General features: G+C 36.8%; 1 protein-coding gene across 3 annotated transcripts; it reads left to right on the top strand.

Annotated features, from left to right (window-relative positions):
* Positions 1–418: 418 nt before the first annotated feature.
* On the top strand, positions 419–19,343 carry LOC112457230 (4-coumarate--CoA ligase 1-like). Of its 3 annotated transcripts, none has more exons than XM_025020173.1 (7): positions 419–718; positions 14,240–14,392; positions 15,134–15,341; positions 15,579–15,909; positions 16,237–16,531; positions 17,393–17,948; positions 18,549–19,343. In XM_025020173.1, exons 2-7 carry the CDS (start codon positions 14,288–14,290, stop codon positions 18,665–18,667), a joined length of 1,614 nt encoding a protein of 537 aa, XP_024875941.1. In that variant the 5' UTR covers positions 419–718; positions 14,240–14,287; the 3' UTR covers positions 18,668–19,343. The 3 variants fall into 3 exon arrangements, with proteins under 3 accessions (XP_024875941.1, XP_024875934.1, XP_024875926.1); XM_025020166.1 differs by having other exon boundaries at positions 14,230–14,392; XM_025020158.1 differs by having other exon boundaries at positions 14,226–14,392.
* Positions 19,344–20,128: the final 785 nt, after the last annotated feature.

Raw genomic sequence — 20,128 nt, 5'->3', positions numbered from 1 at the left:
TTATATATACCGAACGGATTGTTACATATGTGATATATTTGCACAAAGTCCGATACTTTTATAGTATAATAGCATCGTAAAATATAATTGATTACACATATTATCGCTGGTGCATATGTTATTCCTGTAAAAATTCAGAAAGGAGGAATGCTTATCGAGCATAATTTTCTAAGTAAGAACAAGTAAATCAATCGTATATTATTATTAATGTTTCAGACATATGTGCTCCAAGAAAATGCATCGCTAAATACGCATAGTCATCGCGTGCGAACGTAAGAAAATTGCTTATACATAAAAAAAAGATATTTATATTTCAAAGTTCGATGCGATAATTTCTGATTCGAGTGGAGTGAGTTTCTCCCACCAGCGCGACAACCGGATACACGATATAAAGTATGCGACAATTGACCCTGACGAATAGTATGAGATAATCTCACAGCGCGCGACACTCGCTTTCAGTGCGTCTGCTCACAAAAGACACGACGCTAGTCTGTCACACAATCTCTCGATGAAGCGCTGCGTTATTCTTATTTAATATTTTTTAGTCATAACTACATTAACACTTTGTACGCGCAAGTTTGTGATAAAAAGAGCTGTGTGATAAAACATAACCTAACCATTTCGATATCAATAAAACCGCTCAAGCGATAAATTTGTACTGTTGTATAAAAAAAGAGAACTCGCCTGACCTTCACGACTAGCAAGAGCCCAGCAACTGGTAAGAAAATCCTACGCTAATTATTATTTTATTTTTATTCAGAAATAATTTCATAATAATAAATTTATAGCATGAAACAAAGAAAGTTTATGCAAATGTAAAATATCCAGACATTATCTACCAAAGTACAACAAATAAAAGCAAATTGCAGCAAACAAAACATTTATGAAATACATCAAATTACATATCTATAAAATAGAAGCATTTTATAAATAATTAAACACATCATAATCACGTGAACATCAATAATTTAAAACACATCTTATTTTAATGTTCACTATTGCTACAGCAATAATAATGTAGCCTTTCTGCTATAATAGAACAAAAAGACTTTCCAACATGTTTGATCAAATTTTACTAGCATATTTAATTTTATTTTAATGATTAAGAAATTATTTTGTCTAAATACAAAAAAATACGCGAATATTTGTTGTTATTTCAAAATTTTCCATGCTTATGCTTAACATAAATCGTCCGAGTCATGTGTAACGCATGGCCATGACTCAGAAAAAAATAGATCTATTCATTCTATTGTTCAGCAGCAAAGTGTCACAAAGCGAATAAATCTATTTTGATCGGTTGACAAATTAATATTATCTAAGGCATGGATATTAGTAAAGTTTCAAGGCAGGATTCCGTAATTATGATTTCGAGGTATTAAATTTTTTAATGCAACTTTTGAATCATGATAAATTTAAAGTTTTGTAACTTCTAAGTTCAAAATATAAAATTTGACGATCAATCATATTAAAGTTTATTTATTACTTTTTACACATAATTAAAGAATTTTACATAACGTATAATATAATTCTTACGACAAACTTCCATTAAGTATTTTTTTTTTTAGTTTCTCTTTGCTGAAGGTTTAGAAATAAAAAAAAATCCCGTCACATTTTTGTTACTCTTAAGAAGATTAAATAGAAAGCCTGACTTCTTTGCAAACACATTTCAAAAAAGATAAAATTCTATATCGTACGTGACATTTTACACTTTAAACAACAATAATACGTAACAAACCTCATGATTTCTTGTTTCTTATTGAAATCAAGATAACATATGAAAATTTAAATAAATTTATATATCGTTTCTCTGTCTTTTCAAATTTCAAGTTTTATTTCTTACACTTAGTTGTTTTGTAATAGCATTACCTTTCTCTCTTCCTCTCCTTTTTGCGTTTTTTACCCCATATACAAATTCTTTAAATAGATTCAATAGATAGATTTCAACAGATAACTTGTTATCAGTTTGATAAAGGCTTGCAAACATGTAATATTGAAGTCAGAAAAATATTCTATATCTCATAAAATCATCCTATATTTAAGGTCCTATATCATACGTCGTAAATCGTAACTATGTAGTAACTATAGTCAATGGTCAAATAGCTTTATCGTGAAATACATATATGAAGATAAATCACATTTTCCTATATTCTTTAAAACTCAAATTTTCTTTATTGCATATTTTTTTTACTAAAATTAAAAAAATTTTTTACTTTTTGATAACATTCCGTTATCAGAAAATTTATTATAAACTTGTATTCTTATCGAGTATATTGTATATTGCACAAAAATGTTTATTTATAGTGAATAGATAATAAAAATGCGCTATAATGGCGTAAAAAATAACAATATATGTATGTATAAAACAGAATATAAAATTCAGAAAAAAGATTAATATAACAGTCAAATAATTTTCCTTACATTGTCTTTAACACCATGAAACTATTTGTATTTTGTTTATATTCGTGCTGTTTGACGCAATAAATTGCATCACGTAATATTGAATCCTATTTTTTTTCTCGAAATCAAAGATATGACATTTCCTACCTAATCAAATTTTAAGATTAAGGTTTAAAGATATTGTAAATTAAAATTTTACAATATATTGTAAAACATACAATATATTGTAAATTAAAAAATTACAATATAAAGTAGAATAAAATAAAGTAACATAAAATATAAAAGCTTTGGGGGGAAATTCACAGCCGGCATTGGTGTACAAAATTTCGGCAGTGGACTGAAAAAAGTAAGCAGTGGCCTATAATATTGACGGCATTGTCGTCAATGGTTGGGGAGTGGTAATAATGACATGTGGCAGTGGCAGTGCAGGAGGTATTGCATAGCATTGCTAAGGCAGTGTCCGAATTTTATCCGGCATTGACTCGGCAGTACGGCAGTGGACGCCCCCTACGTTTTTTTAGAAAATACATATATCCGAATACCTAATAGATAGCACTATGTTGACTACATCTTAAACAACGTTATATTTCCAAAATGTTTTTACGCTATCTTAAAGCAACAAAATAGCAACAAATTCTGGTATAAACGTTTATTCGATTTGAGCACTCTATATATTTTTTTTTTGCATGGGAGGCCAGCTTGACACAGATTCTAGCCCCACCACATACTAAAAAACTCATAGAGTGCTCAAATAAAAAAAAAAAAAACAATACACCAAAATTTGTTGCTTTTTTGTTGCTTTAAGATAGCGTAAACAAGTTTTTGAAATATAAGGTTCTGTAAACAATGCCACTAATAAATACTGCATCTTCGACCGTTATCTACGACTTTGATGGCTAAAAACTAAGTAAAAAAACTTGTTGCTCAGCTCTTTTTGGTCTTAAAATATTCTATGGACCGTGCCCTATCAAAATATGCAACTTACGATTTTGTTGCTCGCCCCTAACTGCAAATAAACAAATTATTTATCTCCTCGTCGATCGTTATCTACGACTTCGATGGCTAAAAACTAAGTAAAGGAATTTGTTGCTCGGGTCTTTTTGTTATTTAAATATTCTATGGAACGTGCCCTACCAGAATATGCAACTTACGATTTTGTTGCTCACCCCTAACTGCAAATAAACAAATTATTTATCTCCGCGTCGACCGTTATCTACAACTTCGATGGCTAAAAACTAAGTAAAAGAACTTGTTGCTTAGCTCTTTTTTGTCTTAAAATATTCTATGGACCGTGCCCTATCAGAATATGCAACTTACGATTTTGTTGCTCGCCCCTAACTGCAAATAAACAAATTATTTATTTCCGCGTCGGCCGTTATCTCGTTATCTACGACTGTGATGGCTAAAAACTAACAATAAGTAAAAGATTCTTTTACTTTATAGTTTTAAGACCAAAAAGAGCCGATCAACAGATTCCTTTACTTAGTTTTTAGCCATCAAAGTCGCAGATAACGGTCGACGCGGAGATAAATAATTTGTTTACTTGCAGTTAGGGGCGAGCAACAAAATCGTAAGTTGCATATTCTAATAGGGCACGGTCCATAGAATACTTTAAAACCAAAAAGAGCCAAGCAACAAATTCTTTTACTTAGTTTTTAGCCATCGAAGTTGTAGATAAAGGTCGAAGATGCAGTATTTATTAGTGGCATTGTTTATAGAACCTTATATTTTGAAAATTTGTTTACGCTATCTTAAAGCAACAAATTTTGGTGTATTGTTTTTTTAAATTTGAGCACTCTATATGTGTTTTTTAGTATGTGGTGGGGCTAGAATCTCTGTGTCAAGCTGACCCCTCACCATGCGAAAAAAAATATATAAAGTGCTCAAATCGAATAAATGTTTATACCAGAATTTGTTACTATTTTGTTGCTTTAAGATAGTGTAAAAATATTTTGGAAATATAATGTTGTTTAAGATGTAGTCAATATAGTGCTGTCTGTTAAGTATTCGGATATACTTACGTAGGGGAGACCGGGGCTAACTCGACACAATTTTTTTAAAGGCAATTTTCAACAATTAATTAAAATTTTCAAACAAATTTAATGGTACACATTTAAAGAGCGTTCCTTCAGGTACAAAATTGCTTAAGAAAATTTTGCTGTACGTCGCTTAGTTTTGCCCGAAAGCTCGATGAAAGAGTAGACCATTTTCGAGAGATCAAAAAAATTACTTTTCACTATCAAAAACGCTTATGTCGCGTTAAAAATTACACTATAACTCAGAATGTTACCAAATTCCGTTGATAATACTGGCACATAAAGACGCATTTACAATAGGAAAGGCAAGTTTCTACGATAGATTTAAATTGCCAAAAAGCCTAGTGTCAAGTTTGCCCCGGTGTCGAGTTAGCCCCGGTCTCCCCTACCGTATTTTCTAAAAAAACGTTATATTTCAAAAATGTTTTCACGCTATCTTGGAGCAACAAAAAAGCAACAAATTCTGGTGTATTTGTTTTTTGGATTTGAGCACTCTATATAGGTTTTTTATTATGGCGACAAGCTGCCCCCCCCCCATTTCGATCGCCGTTTCCTGCTAAACGGCTTGAGCAACAAAATCCGGACTAGAGCAACAGCACATAAATAGCACTAAATTTTTTAATAAGTGCGGATTTTTTTGCAATAGTGGGGGGGTTAACTTGATAGAGGTGGCATTGACGTATAATAATGGGCAGTACGCGACAGTGTTCATAATTGCATGGCATTGCCTTAATTTTATATTATTTATATATAGGATTGACGGCATTGTAGGTATTGACTAAGCATTGTCGGCAGTGTACGAAAATGTCGGCAGTGTTTTACAGCAATGCCAAAAATCGGCATTGGTGTACAAAATTTTGGGTTGTGAATTCCCCCCCAAAAAGCTTTAATTTCTTAAAGTCTCATGACATTGAAATTTTATATAAGTTTATATTTCATGTATAAGAAATCGTAGAAAATCGTATAGAAAATACGAACAATATTACTTTTCGATTGTCCGATGTCCAATGTGATATCGATAAATTATTCATATTAAATATTAAGAATAACATGACTATCATGATATACAAATCAAATTAAAAGAAAATGCCACTTATGGAGTTGGATCTCGATAGCCTAATAATATTTTCTGTGTGTATTTAATATACACATATTTCCAACCTAGTAAACTGCGCGCCGATTATTTGTCGATCTTAAAACACAGCTTCCGTTGGAACAATAAAATCCCTTCCGTTTAATTAAATCAATAATCAATTTAATTTTAATGCTCATAAGCATTCTACTTAAATCACTGCAAAGAATTTATTGCGAAAAATATCACCTCAGTCAGGGTTCGAATCTGGAACCTTCCTCAATCCGCGACGGGTAATCTTACCAATTCGACTGAAGCATGTACGGATTGAGAGAAGTCCCAGGTTCGAACCCTGACTGAGGTAATGTTTTTTGCAATAAATTCTTTGCAGTGATTTAAGTAGAATGCTTATGAGCATCAAAGTTAAATCGATTATTAATTTAATTAGAGAGAAGAGATTTTGCCGTTCCAACGGAAGCTATGTTTTAAGACCGATAAATAAATAATCGGCGCATAGTTCATCAGGATGGAAATATGTGCATTAAATACACATAGAAAATATTATTAAGCTATCAAGCTCCAGCTGACCGTAAATGGCATTTTTTTCTAACTTGATTTGTTATTCATATTAATTTTCAATTACGAAAACATTCGTGAATCTATTCTCGTAGGTATAGCACTTTGTTATTAAAAAAAAAAGAACTACATACTTAGAATTTATAGTACATTTGTTTCTGCAAATATTACCAAATTATTTTTATTCGCTTTTCCTTCTGGTTTGTTCTAAATTCAACTGATTTACTTTATTTGAAAGAGACAGAGTTTTTTATAGTTTTGCTCAAATCGAGATTCAACATTAATAATTTAGATATGCGTTTCATTGAGATGCGATTCATAGTTTTCGTAAACTTATTATGATTCGAATCACCCACAAGAATCCGTCATCGAATGCTGCATTCACTCCTTAATCACTATTATTCAATAAATACTAATATATGTGCATCATATAGAAAAGCGTGAATATCAATTAATATCTCAGCAATTTAAATGTGTTTCGCAAAATAGACAGGGATACGTATCCATCACTGTTTCACCAAGAATACGCAAGCCGAGTACATTGATATTTTTTAAATTATTTTCGCAACGAACATTATTCATCGGAATAAAAGCACGATGTAATTATCGACTTTGAAAACGTCGCATTGTCGACGTACGCCTCGGAGCGAGAACGGACGAGCACTCCCATAATGCGATTACAAAATTTCATCTGACAAGATTCTCCCATCTCGCTAGAATGCACTTCGCATAAGTGCAACGATTTCCTACTCGAAAAACACTTCTCGCTTTCAGTCATAATTTTCGAACATCATGTCGCGCGCTTGCGTTCTCCGAGTAATCGCGTGGAAGACAGATTGAAAATATCCCTTGATCAAACTTTACGAACACGATCTTGTGTCCGGCTTTTCGACGAAGGATAAAAATTTTCGATAGTTCGTAGAAACAGATATGAGTCTCGAAAACGTGGTAAAACTTTTTGCGGTGAAAAGACTCTAAAATAAATTGTGTGCTATAGGTTTTAAACGAGCTAAAATATATTCTTGTTTTGAGCAATTAAATGTTAATGAACAGTTGTTATCTGATTACTTAAAAACATGACATACATACCGAAAATGAATGTACCGGTTAATTAATTGCACAATTATATTGTTCTTGCTCTAGTGCCTATAAATTATGTACTTGTTTTCCGTTGAACCTCTTAACTTGAGCTTTACTGGCCAAAATATACAAAATACATTGCATAATTTAATTACATAGAGTGGTTATTACATACAGACTGATATTTTCAGGTGATTACCAAGCAAATATACATTATATGTTAAATATTATGTGTGCATTACCTGTTCGGTTCGTAATAAGAGTTTATGTCTTAATCGATAAAATCTTATTGTATTAATCATAGATCTCATATTAAATGATTGTTATCATCGATCTCATTAAAAATCATTTAAGATTTTAACTTTTACGTTATGAATCTGGAAAGTAATGAATATTTTCAAGCTAGTTGCCCAGATTGTTTTTCTGCGTTTATAACTACAAGGCCTACAACTAATATATGTAGTGCATTCTATATACCTTGAATATCAAACGCAGTCAATATTTTGCATCATTAACACTTTCTCAATCATCTGAGCATCCAAAGCGATCTCATCGCTCTTCGCCGTTCGTGAAAGATAATTATGCGCAAACATCGGACAGGTAAACGCAATCGTGCCAAAGTAAAGCGGATTGTTAACGTCGGCGACAGAAAATCGCGTGGACCTCTTCAAACATTTGCGAATCTCCGCGAGAAATCGATCGAGTTGGTACGTGACAATGCAAATCGATGATATTACATCGCCGGCGAGACGATATTTTTCACCGCGGAATTATTATTAATATCCGACAGAAAAAATGACTTGGTAACGAAAATTTAACGATATTATGCAAAATCTAGTACAGAGTAGCTCTTAGCTCATGAATGTAAATGGTGTTGCAAAAAATCAACGATCACGTAATATAGTTGCAGAATATCAAGAGAGTTATACGAATGTTACTTATTATTATTATTTAATACCCGGATAATTTCAGATTTGTTATTAAAATGACATTGGCTGGATTCGGGGAGCGCGCTATTAGCGCTATTTGCTTGTTCTATCCTTGTTTTACACCACCACTTGAACGGCATTTCTTCAGACGAAAAATCATACCGCGTTACGATTCCACGTTAGAAATAATGATCCCAGTTGTGGTTTTCGAACTAAATTCCGCGTTAACAAAACTAGGCGAGCCGGAAAACGGTGGAGCGCGCGTAACGTTTCTGCACGCAAACCGGTTCTGCAGAAGAACCAATTGTGCAAAACGTCACGGCGATTATTATAAAAGGGGCCCATTATAATATGTCGTAGTGTCAGCGCAAAGTACTGCCGAGTTATCGCCGATTTTCCGCACGCCCGAACGAGCACTTTACCTGTACTATACTCTCTCGCGGTTCCGACGATATTTCGCGTCACAGCGATTTCGACGCGGAATGTACTTCGTGTTTTATCGACGGTCAAACGACTTGCGCGTAAAACGGTGATATGTGCTGCTTTTAATTTGTAGCGAGTAAAATCAGTTGCAAGCCCTGTGTAACTTTATTTTTTTCTATAAAGTTTCGAGTAAAATAACGTACCTATATAGCAAGATATTATTTTGTAAATTCACATTTTCGTTACAATTATTAATTTTTGTGACTTATATGAAATAAATTCTGATAAAAAGAAAGAAATTTTTTTAGTATTTATTTGAGAGAATTTTGCATTTAAAACATGTACACCTACAGTTTACGTTGTAATTTATGCAATATTTCTATAAATGAGTACCCATTTGAACTTTAACCAAAGAACATAAAAATATTAAAAAAATAATTTTGAAATGTAAGATAGATTCTGTTTGATCAACGAACGATATTCCTAAAGTTTTTCATATTACACTGCTATATTTTTTAAGTAAAAGTAAAGCACAACACTTTCTAAAACAAGTATAAATAATTTATATTACAACGAAAAACTAAAAAAAAGCGATGTAGTGTTCTGACTAATATAATCTAGACTCACTTTAGTGCAGCTAGTTCGCATGCATGTAAGCTATGTCCGGGGATGGTTGACATGAGTTTCAAGTGCGTCGTAACCAAGATTTTTCGTGATACATCTTCACGCTATTTCGCCGGTGAATTTTGTAGACAGAAGGATCTACCAACGTGACGGCGATTCTCGTTGAAAAAAAAAAAAACGACAAAGAGGACACGGAAAACGATGTGGAAGAGGGAAGGTAGCTTGCAACCCCGCAGGCGGTCGCGGCGACGTTATTTATTGCTCGGGCCGATGAGTGTCATTTAAAATTTCGATATAAATTAATTTAAGGGGGTAAAGGGGGTTTCCAGGACGGTCGCAGTGGTACGGGGCGTAATGGCTCGGAAAATGAAGTTCTTGTAGCCTCACCGAGAGAGAATCTCGCTCGCCGTCAGCCCCCCGGCCCTCCTGTCCCTCCGCTCTAGCACCCTTACGTCTCTTCGCCACCTCGAGCGTGTGCCGTCCCTCTCCATCCTCCCGCGCTTCCAACCTTCAACTTCATCCCCTTTCATCCTTCCATCCCGTTCCTCTCTGCTCTTATACCTCCGGTCTTACCCGTTCGCTCGCTCGCTCGCTCGCGGAGACTCAACATTGCCTGGTGAAATATCCCTTTGCCTCCGCTCCGCCAAGCTTCTATCCACGCCCAAGCACTCCGCCTCGCCATTATCTTAAGTAAACAGACTACCTGCGCGCCGGGGAATTCGAGATAAAGTCACATGTTATCAAAATCCACCCCCGGGCCGCCCCCCGCAGCCCTGCCGCTCGCTCGCGGCCGCCCTCAAAGCGTCCTCCGAGCGCGTAGCCTGTCGTTAATTCCGTTAAGTCGCGGCCTTACGTTCAACGCGGCAAGCAGCAGCCTGCGAAATCGCTCGATTCTGGAGAGCGACGGCGCGCGGCGCGCGCTGCTTCTGGCGGAAGTCGAGTGTGTTCTAATGAGGAATCTCGAAATGATATCGGCAGTCGCTCAGACGGACCTCACCCCGTTTTGCGCTCGTCGCATTTATTACGTCTCGATTAATCGCGAGACACTTTCACGCCGATAAGATTTCACGAGAATATTCGCTCGACGAGAAGATCCGGATGATTGTTCTTATATTATCGGCGTGTCATCTTTGAAAGGGATTTACGCCGATCATCCGCATATTTTCGATAGAAAAATTCACCGCGACTCTCCGACTCTTCAATCGACTTTCCATGTAAAATTTCCTGAGCTTATTTAACTACATGATGATATGTTTTGAATGAAATTTTAAAGTAAATCACGTTATATATCATGTTATTGAAAATATAACAGAACGCGGTATTCTTTCATGGGTTTAAAATCAACTTCTTCTCAGACAAAATTACGAGGTACATACTTATTAATAACTTTATTATAACTTTTTGATATATGTCACTACCTTTAGTAGTTGCATTAAGAATCACAATACTGTTTTTTTTTTCTTACTTTACGAATGAAAGTATTCTTAAAGCCAACTAATTTATGTTTTATCACAGAGAGAATGGATTTAAAGAGATTAAAGTTAAAAAAACTAACCATCGTAGTCCGACGTGTGCATTATTATAATCAGCTTACAGAGATCGGGCAGATTATGTTTCAGTTTCACTTGGGTTCAGAAATAAACTCAAGAAGAAAGACGCAGAAAGATATAAACTGATAAGACCGTATGAAATTTGCAGCAAGTTTTTTTTTAAATATAATTACGATGCGTGAAGAGAGGAACGAAAAGTAACAGAGATTCTCACGTAGTAGGATTCTCTCTCATTCTCGCATTCAATCTCTTCAACCTCGGAAGATCGTAAGTATTCCCGGGGTGTCTAGGCATGTCGCATGAGGCCAAGAATTGTAGGTATGTGGCTCCAGTGTCCTAGTATGGCCGCTACAATCGGAGTGGCACGCGCCCTCGACCACCCACCCCCTCCTCCGTGTAGCGTCCCAAAGCTTCCTTAACATCCCTCTAGGACCTCCCACGGGACCTCGTCCACGACGTCGACGACTAGACTAACCCCGAAGAGCGATTCCCCAGCACTTCAGCGATTCCCGAGAACGCATCCCCGCCCGTAGTCGTCCCCTGTCTCCCTGACCACTCCGCGCGAATACCCGAAGACGAACGGCTGGATACCGGATGCACACCGTCGCAGGCATTCCCGCGGATACGGTGGATATGCCGCGGGGAACGCCGAAAGTCGGTTTGCTCGCAATCTAGTCATACCGGGGTGCGTGCTATTCTTTCTCTTTCATTCATTTCATCTATTTATTTATTTTTCAGTGTACGAAAATCAGAGATCTCCCGACAAAATCAAAAATTAAAGTTCAGTGAAAGTCAATTGCAAATTAATGTTGTTTAAAGAGCAGATTCTTGCTAAAGATCTTAATTTTCTTTCAGCGCAAGAATTTTTAAGATATTAGATTGAAAAGTACTTACTTACAAGTTCAAAAAGTGCCTAGCAAAACTTAAAGTGCCCTTAACCACAGCATTCTACAAAATGTCGCAAACTTAATTGCTCCATTTTTATTGCTTATTAATTCTGAATCAATGAATAAGAATACAATTTATAAATTGCTCCTATTTATTTCAATCTTAAATTTTGACCTAATCGTAAGGAATATTATTTTAATAAATAATTGTATATCTAAACTGTGCTCGCAAATTCTCTCAAGCACATTACTGTGATCAAATTTTCAGCTAATATCAACAATTTCTTCGCGCGTACATTATTTTTTAAACCCTTTAGAATTGCTAAGTTATTGATATAAATCTTCTCTTTAAGAAAAACAATGTACGCCAAGAAGTTGCTGTAATTTCAAAGGAAACTTTGATCAATAGTAGTGAAAAATGCGATTGAGAGAGAAAAAATTCGCAAAACTAGAAAACTAGAAAAATTTGCAATTTAGACATTTATTAGGCATATAATATTCCAAGCTTAATTATATAAAAATCTTGGATTAAAGTAAACAGCAATTGTATATTCTTATTTATCTGTTTGTAAAATTTGTAAAAAATGGAAATAAAATAATTAATTTTAAGACATTGTATATACGAGCTATTCAGAACTAAATTCATAATTTGTTTCATTTTTAACATAAAATCATATACAAAGTAAATTCTATAAATTACGTGGACTTAGTCCACATTCTAATTTTAATTTCGCAGTTTGCACAGTTTTACTTGTAAAAATTTTAATTTATGTAAATCACGCACGTTATGAAAGCGACATTCATCCTTATTCAATCGTTACCATCGCGCATCTCTAGCTATGTCGTGCGCGGAATTATCAGAGGAGGTATAAGCTTGCCGAGGCACAAAAAATAATATTGTATCTTGGAACGTCGTAGGAAACAGAGAAACTTGAACGATGGTATTTAAGAATTTTCCGTACTTTTTCTTCACGATTATGGCCACAGCGTGGAACTCATGGCACGCCTCTGCATCCCCCTCCTACGTATAAACCCCGGGGAGAACGCATTCCCATCTATCCCTCCGCCCTGTATATCCAAGGACATCCAGCTGAATGCCGGAGGAACACCATGCCATACATTCTAATGGAAATAGAACGTTCGCCGGACTTTTATGACGTCGCTCCCTCAATCGCGTAATGTATAATATTGTTTCAATGCTGATATTAAATTTTGTTTAATTCTCAAAAAATATATTGTATCATATCTCTAATCGTTTTAATTAATTATTCCTTCTTAGTTATTACAATTAATCCAAGCAGTGTTATTAAAAAGCTAATTATATTAATAAATTTATTCTGATGTAACATCTTGTAAAAGACAAATCTAATTATTTAAAATTTTAAAAAGTACTTCAGTTTAAGATTTAAAAAATTCTTTAGAAAGATTGGGAGACATACATAAAATTATATACAGAAAATAATTTGTAATTTTAGTAGATATTCGTTTGTGAGAACGTATATAATTGAAATATAAAATTAGAAGTATGATACGGAAATGAGACATATTCATGCACGGTCTTCATAAACTTTTATAATTGCGTTTACTATAAAATTGCGAGATAGCATTTTTCTCGGTTTTTTCGTGACGCCAGCACATTCAAAGTATATTGCACGCCCATAATCGCGCTCAAGCGAAGTTGTGTGGTCACGAAATCTCAGTGCCACTTACAACAACGGCGCGGCGCGGCGTAACAAATATCAATAAATAATATCGAAAAAGTATCGAATAAGTATCACTTCATAACTCACCGCAGCGGCAATCCCCATCCTGGTTATCTCGTCCCCCCCCCCCCCCCGTCCTTCCGTTTTCTCATCTCCGCGTAGATAATTCCCCGTTCTCGTATCCGGGCCGCTTTCGTCTCGTTTCAATATCCGGATTCTGGAAAGAAACGCAAAACGAAACCGTGATAATGGCGACGCGAGAGCAGCGATTTTCCATGAAACCGTGATCCGCGCCAATCCTATCGAAATCGGCGCGCGAGACGTGCGCTTTTACGCCAGGAGGATGTAATAGATAATGAAAAAGGCGTTCAATGTAAGATTAGATACCTGTTAACGCCAATTTGCGAATATTCTCCAAAAATTCGAGCCGCGAAATCAAACGGCGTCATTCACCGACGAGCCCGCCGAGCCGGCGTCGCCGCTCGCCGCCGAGCGAAGCGCGCGACCGTGGCGCGATCTCGCGCCTCTCGCGGTAATCTTCCTGTATTATCGATCGTAACTTGGCGCGCTGACGATAATCGTTCGATTCGCTACAAAACGAATAAATTTATGCAATGGAAATGAATAATTAATTTTGTTATTCAGCTTTTACTTTAACAAAGAATCTAGATTGTATTAATTTTAATGAAATATTCATAATCGATTTAGCTTCAATAGAAATTTTAAATGAACAATCCATGAAGGTCTTTACAATTAATCTTTTAATTACATTTTTAATATTAATTTATACATATTAATTTAAAATTATAGTGCTCTTATTTTCCAATTTAAGAACAGTAGGAATTTTAGATAAATGTTATATTCTGCACTAATTAGTTCAATATTTAATATTAAGAATATGTTTAAATTTTTTGGATAAAAATATATATATTTATCTTTTTTTTTAAGGTAGGTAACTGCAGGTAGAGAGACATCACCGCTTGTCAGACGAATTCTACATTGTTGCAAAAATGGGGAAGATACACGAGCGTCGTCTGGAACAGCCAACGCCGAACGTATCTGTGGGAAAAGTCATACTCGACAAGTTGCGCCAGAATGGCGATCGTGTTTATGCAGTATGTACATACATACCGTGATTACGAAACGCGTGGTAGCAATTGCCAATTTACGAGCCGATCGCCTGCGAAATTTGGCGATGTAATAACGGAGCGTGCCAAAACAACGAAAGTTTTTTTGTAACTCCATCGGCGCGCTAGCCGGAGGTGAAATTCGCGAATTCTATCTCTGAATTTTTCCTGTCGCATTATGCGATTATGCATCGCTTATAACGATTGGTCCTCGACCTAACCTAACCTGTTCACGTCAAATTTTTATGTTAATTCCCTTTTAAGCTCCAAGTACTAGAAACTTGAAAGATTTTTTTTTTATAATAATAATATTCGTCGTTGAAAAAAGCGCGGCGATATTTAATCAATTATACATTCCAGGTAGCAGAGTGACGTCAAATGACGTATTAATAACGTCTTAATGACGTCAATAAAAGACGTCTTTAGACGTCATCCTGTATGTGTGCTATCTGGGATATACTATATCTCACAATTATAAAAAATAATGTATTTTTTTGTAGCTATATATTATTAAACGTTACAATTTTTTTAAACTAAACAAAATATATTTGTAGTTAAATTTTAGTATAAAATTTTCGAATATAACTGCTTTTTTACAATATACATTATACCGTGTGTTTTAAAAGATACTCATTTAACGCATGAAGTAAATCATAAACGGGATATTTTTTCTTTCTGATGTAGAATATCTTGTATCGACAATTGTAAAGAGATATTATTTCTTTATAGATAGACGGACCAACCGGCAATCGGATGACATATAGCGAACTGCTCGAGAAAAGCGTGAAGTTTGCGAACTTTTTACAAAAATACGGGATAAAAATCGGGGACAGAATTGGCATCGCAACTGAAAATCGATTGAATTGGTTAATACCAGCTTGCGCGAGCTTTTATCTCGGCGCTATAGTAGCACCGTACAATCCAATGTATACGGAATGTAAGTAAAAGAATTACTATTTAATATTAACGCATACATATATATGTATATGTACATATTGTCTAAATTTTCTTGCAAAAGTAATCACGAAACAATGATTTCCGAAGTGAGGTTTATGTTATATCAACAAGTAACTTTAATTCACTTTTAGTATATACCTAAAGTATAATGTAAGTAGTTATCCATGCAACATCTGCTCAGCTTAAACGCCAATTGATTTTAAGTGTTTATTGTTAGATGAATTCCAACACGTATTAAGTATTGCAAAGCCACGCATTATTTTTGTATCTCGGCGCACCGAAAATCTTTTCGTCAAAATGCTACCAAAATTATCCTGGAAAGTGGAACTAATAGAATTGGACGATCAACCGCTCACGGCAAACGTCCGTACGTTGACGAATATCTTAAATAACGAACCAAGTGTAGACTACATGAGATATAAAGCCGCAGATATCGGTGACGCCAGTCGGCATCCGTTGACTATTCTATGTTCGAGCGGAACCACGGGGTTGCCGAAAGGAGTAACGCTATCTCATAAAAATATAATGGCGTTTTTCACGAAAATAAGGTAAGTTTTACATACATCCATTAGTTAATATATTTTCAAGCGATAAAACTGATGTGTATTGTATTTAATTAAAAATGCGTTGAACATTTAGTTTCTCAGTAGGTATTTAAATTTAACACAAAATATAACACCATACCATTACTTCAAAAGTAGCATTTTGTAAAAGCTACCTTTAACCGTAATATATGTTAATGCTAATTTTAACTTTATAATTGAATCGCAACACTGTGCGTGTACAATCGTCCAAAAAGATAATGTGCCATTTCCTCGCTTGAAAACACGGTCAAGAATCTGATTTTGTAATTTAAATATGATTTGAAAACGCAGCAAGCCCGAGTACTTGGATATAAAAAAGGGTGATAGAATACTGATGGTGTTGCCGTTTTATCACGGCTACGCGATGAGCACGACGATACTCGGTATTTATACGAGCTGCACCGTGATCGTGATGCCCGCCTTCGAGCCGAAACTCTTCCTGACCCTGGTGCAGGAGCACAGGATCACCCATCTGCCGCTCGTGCCGCCGATCCTGACGTTCCTGGCGAAACACCCGCTGGTGGAGAAGTACGACTTTCGCAGCGTGAGAGAACTCATCTGCGGAGCGGCGCCGGTTGCGAAGGACGTAAGTTTTCTTCTGTCATCGTGAAGTTTGTCGTTCCCCCCCCTCCCCTCCCTACTTACCGAGCCCTTCTCGGCCAAGTTATCACGGCAAGAAAAGCAGCCATCGGCGGGACTAAGTGCCGAAGTGAGTCCTCGATGCCGCGCGGCTGCGGTGAGAGGATCGAACGAAGGACCGCGAGAGGAAGTCTCGAAGAGTCGTCGCATTTTCACTAGACACGGCCCGGGGAGTAACTTTATCGCGTTCGTTTTTGTTTAACCGGTTCGCGGAGTCTCGCTAAGGAGGAGTAGGAGGAGAAGAAAATAAAAGGCCGCACTCTCTCGCGAGTTCGCAATCGCGAGTCTTTCGGAAAATGCGAAACTGATCTCTTATCGGCGGACAGGGCGAGGGAAGGGCTCTTAAAGTTTCGAAAACCAAACACGCCTCTGAACTTAAATGTCCTCCGAATGCCGCTTTCTAGTTGGATATCGTTGCTTTTGTTTCCCGCATGATTGAGAAACAATTGCGGCCGGATAAAAGGAGTACTGAAAACAAGAGAAAGAATCCCGTATATATACGTTAATTCTTTGAACAAAATTCATATTGCTAAATTCTATTTCTGTAATAATAGTTAAAAATAATTCTTCTTATAAGATTTATTAAATTTATTAATTAAATAAATCAACTTGTGACAGATTTTGAAAAGTAATACTATAAGATAACATTAATGTGTGACATCCTCAGATAATTACTTTACAAATTGTTAATGTTAATTTTTTTGCATTGATTAATTAGACTAATTGAATTAAAAGTTCAATGGTGGCACAACTAATTCAAAAACAATGGTGAGATGCAAAGCAACTTATCTCATCTTTTTCTTCGCAGATCATAGCCGCGGTGAAGACTCGCATCGGCGTGAAATGCGTTCGCAACGGCTACGGCATGACGGAGTTGTCGGTAGTGAGCGGTTTAAGCGGGCGCGACGACGACGACGATGCGTTCGAGGTTCCAGGATCCGGATTGCTCATGCCTGGTTTTCTCGGCAAAGTGGTTGATCTCGAGACACAAGAGACGCTGGAGGCTGGTCAGGTGGGCGAGATCTGTTACCTGGGTGAGCAAGTGATGCTGGGTTACTGGAACAACCCCGAGGCGACCAGGCAGACCATTGACCAGGACGGATGGCTTCACACCGGCGACATCGGCTACTTCGACGACAAAAACAAGCTGCACGTGATCGACCGCGTCAAGGAGCTGATCAAGTACAAAGGCTATCAAGTTTCGCCGTCGGAGATCGAGACCGTCCTATTATCGCATCCCGAAGTAAAAGACGCCGCGGTTGCCGGCAAACCTGACGAACGTAGCGGGGAGGTTCCCGTGGCTTTCGTAGTGAAGCAACCCGGCGCCAAGATCACCGCCCAAGACCTACAGGAACTCGTTAAAAGTAAGTTATCACTCAGCCTGAGATTCTTTGGCATCCCTCGCAAAGATTCATAAAGACATCATTCATTTAAAAATTCTGACTATGAAGAAATCTCGGACACAGGTGCGCGTTGTTTTGTTCTTTTCATAAGTCATACTCGTTTGACTTTTCATCACAGTGAATTTTTAGTTCTAGATTTTTTACACTTAAAAATAAGAAACAAAAAGATACTTCAAAGCAGATAAAAAAATACATGGAGTCTTAATCAAAAATTATAAATTTAATTAATTATTTGCAAGGATAACTCGGTACAAATGCGTTGTCGCATACTTTAAATGTGTGAGCAAAACACGGTGCATAGAAATGAGCGCATGATATAATAGCAGCATTTAACATTGCGTTACATTATTAAAGGCATTATTAGCGACATTGCATTGTGATAATGTTAAATACTGTGATCAGCAAAATTGTTAGTTATCCCCGCTGTCTCTGTAATTTAAATACATGCCGCAGCGAGAGACCGTGGAAATATTCCGCCCCGTCTTGACATTTTAATAGTAAACGCAAGCCGAGCGACGACCCTGTACATACATTAACCGAGCAATTCAATTTATCTTGCAGAGCAACTGTCACCGCAAAAATGGCTGTACGGCGGAGTGCAATTTGTCGATGCCATACCGAAGAATCCTGCCGGCAAGATTCTACGCCGCGAACTACGAGCAATGATTTCTAAATTGTAATAATAGAAATCGCATATCGATGGATTTGCGCTCGTATAAGCGCAAGTATAAATCCCCCTTGATGAAGATCGAAAGAAGCATTAAATCAACAAAGTACATAAATTGTAATATTGTTAACATTGCCAAGACCGAATTGGCAATCGCTCAAGAAAAGTGTCATGATGCGTGTATGTACCAAGAAATATTTCTGCGTTAACGAGCTTCTCACTGCGTAGGAAGAGTGATTAAGCGCCGCGGATTTCTTCGTTGCAGAAACGCAAATTTATTGCAGCCTTGTTGTCACGTTGATTAATTCGTGAATAAACCGTTGAACAACCGTGACCGATTAAATATACGAGCGCTCGGTGGACCAGTTCCATCCTCCCGAATGTAACGAGACGGCACAGCGTGAGGGTGTTTTGAGTTATATTACACGATATCACTCTTGCGCCCCGACTTGCAGCGCTACGAAAATAAGCGAAGAAACCTGTTGCGTTACACACGTCGACGAGAAACGCGAGCGCGTTCTCATATTTCATCAATACCTAAACTTCTACTTTTTTTTTCCTTTACGACGATACGAGTCGAGCTTCTTATCAATCCTTTCAGTGAATCTCTGTAGTAATTCGAAAAATATCTACGATTAATTATTTAAATAAATAATAGGTATTTTGAATAAAGACAGCTTATCTCGAAATCTTTCATATTAAATTACCAGCATCAATTTCCGTTATTTTCCCTCTTTTGACAGCTCCATTTTACAGCAAGGCCTTCGTAGTTTGATATGATACGATACAAAATGTCTGATCTAAGCCATGATTTTTCAGACGGATTTAGCTGAGCTTCACCATGTCACGCGTTATGAGTTTTGGACGACCCTGCGTAGATGAAATTCTCATCCCTCACGGAATTTTTTTAGCAGAAGTAGATTGATTTCGAAAAAGGAAAATTGTTCGACTCTCATTCGTCACCTATTCTAAATGCATTCAGTGAGCGATAATTGATCATGATTGATAATGGCTGCGTCACTTAACCGGAATCAGCGGAATAGTTAACCGTTACCGGAAAAGTGCGGCATGAATTGTCGGCGGTTTCGACGAATCAACGCGATTATCGATGTCCGGTGACGGAGAAATTTAAATTTTACGCCGTGGACTCTCTCCTATTACGGTCCCTAGATACAGATAGTCGTACGCGAAGATACGTATATGTACACGCGCGTGGGGGGTGTGCACGCGTACGCGTATGTAACCGTCGACAGTTATATGTACGTGTTCATGCCTCGCGTTCCTGTTGATTTAATTACGACGATTGGCCTGACAAATCTAATTGACGTGCATCAATTATTTGGCCCGCGTTCGAAGGCCGTTTAATTCCCTATCCTCTTCCCGACGAGAACACGGTTTCGCGGTAGTCCCATTTTTCAGGGAACTTTCTCTCTCTCTCTCTCTCTCTCTCTCTCTCTCTCTCTCTCTCTCTCTC

The sequence above is a fragment of the Temnothorax curvispinosus genome, unplaced genomic scaffold (genome assembly GCF_003070985.1).
Source record: "Temnothorax curvispinosus isolate PA1 unplaced genomic scaffold, ASM307098v1 QBEX01000740.1, whole genome shotgun sequence".
NCBI classification, from domain to species: Eukaryota; Metazoa; Arthropoda; class Insecta; order Hymenoptera; family Formicidae; genus Temnothorax; species Temnothorax curvispinosus.
This window is presented reverse-complemented; position numbering and strand designations above follow the sequence as displayed.

What these genes read in the sequence shown, in the direction of transcription:
- LOC112457230 (XM_025020173.1), top strand. Translation starts at nt 14,288, where the DNA reads ATGGGGAAGATACACGAGCGTCGTCTGGAACAGCCAACGCCGAACGTA. An exon ending in CAATCCAATGTATACGGAAT is followed by an intron (nt 15,342 to 15,578) that starts GTAAGTAAAAGA and finishes GTTTATTGTTAG; the next exon opens with ATGAATTCCAACACGTATTA. An exon ending in CGGCGCCGGTTGCGAAGGAC is followed by an intron (nt 16,532 to 17,392) that starts GTAAGTTTTCTT and finishes TTTTCTTCGCAG; the next exon opens with ATCATAGCCGCGGTGAAGAC.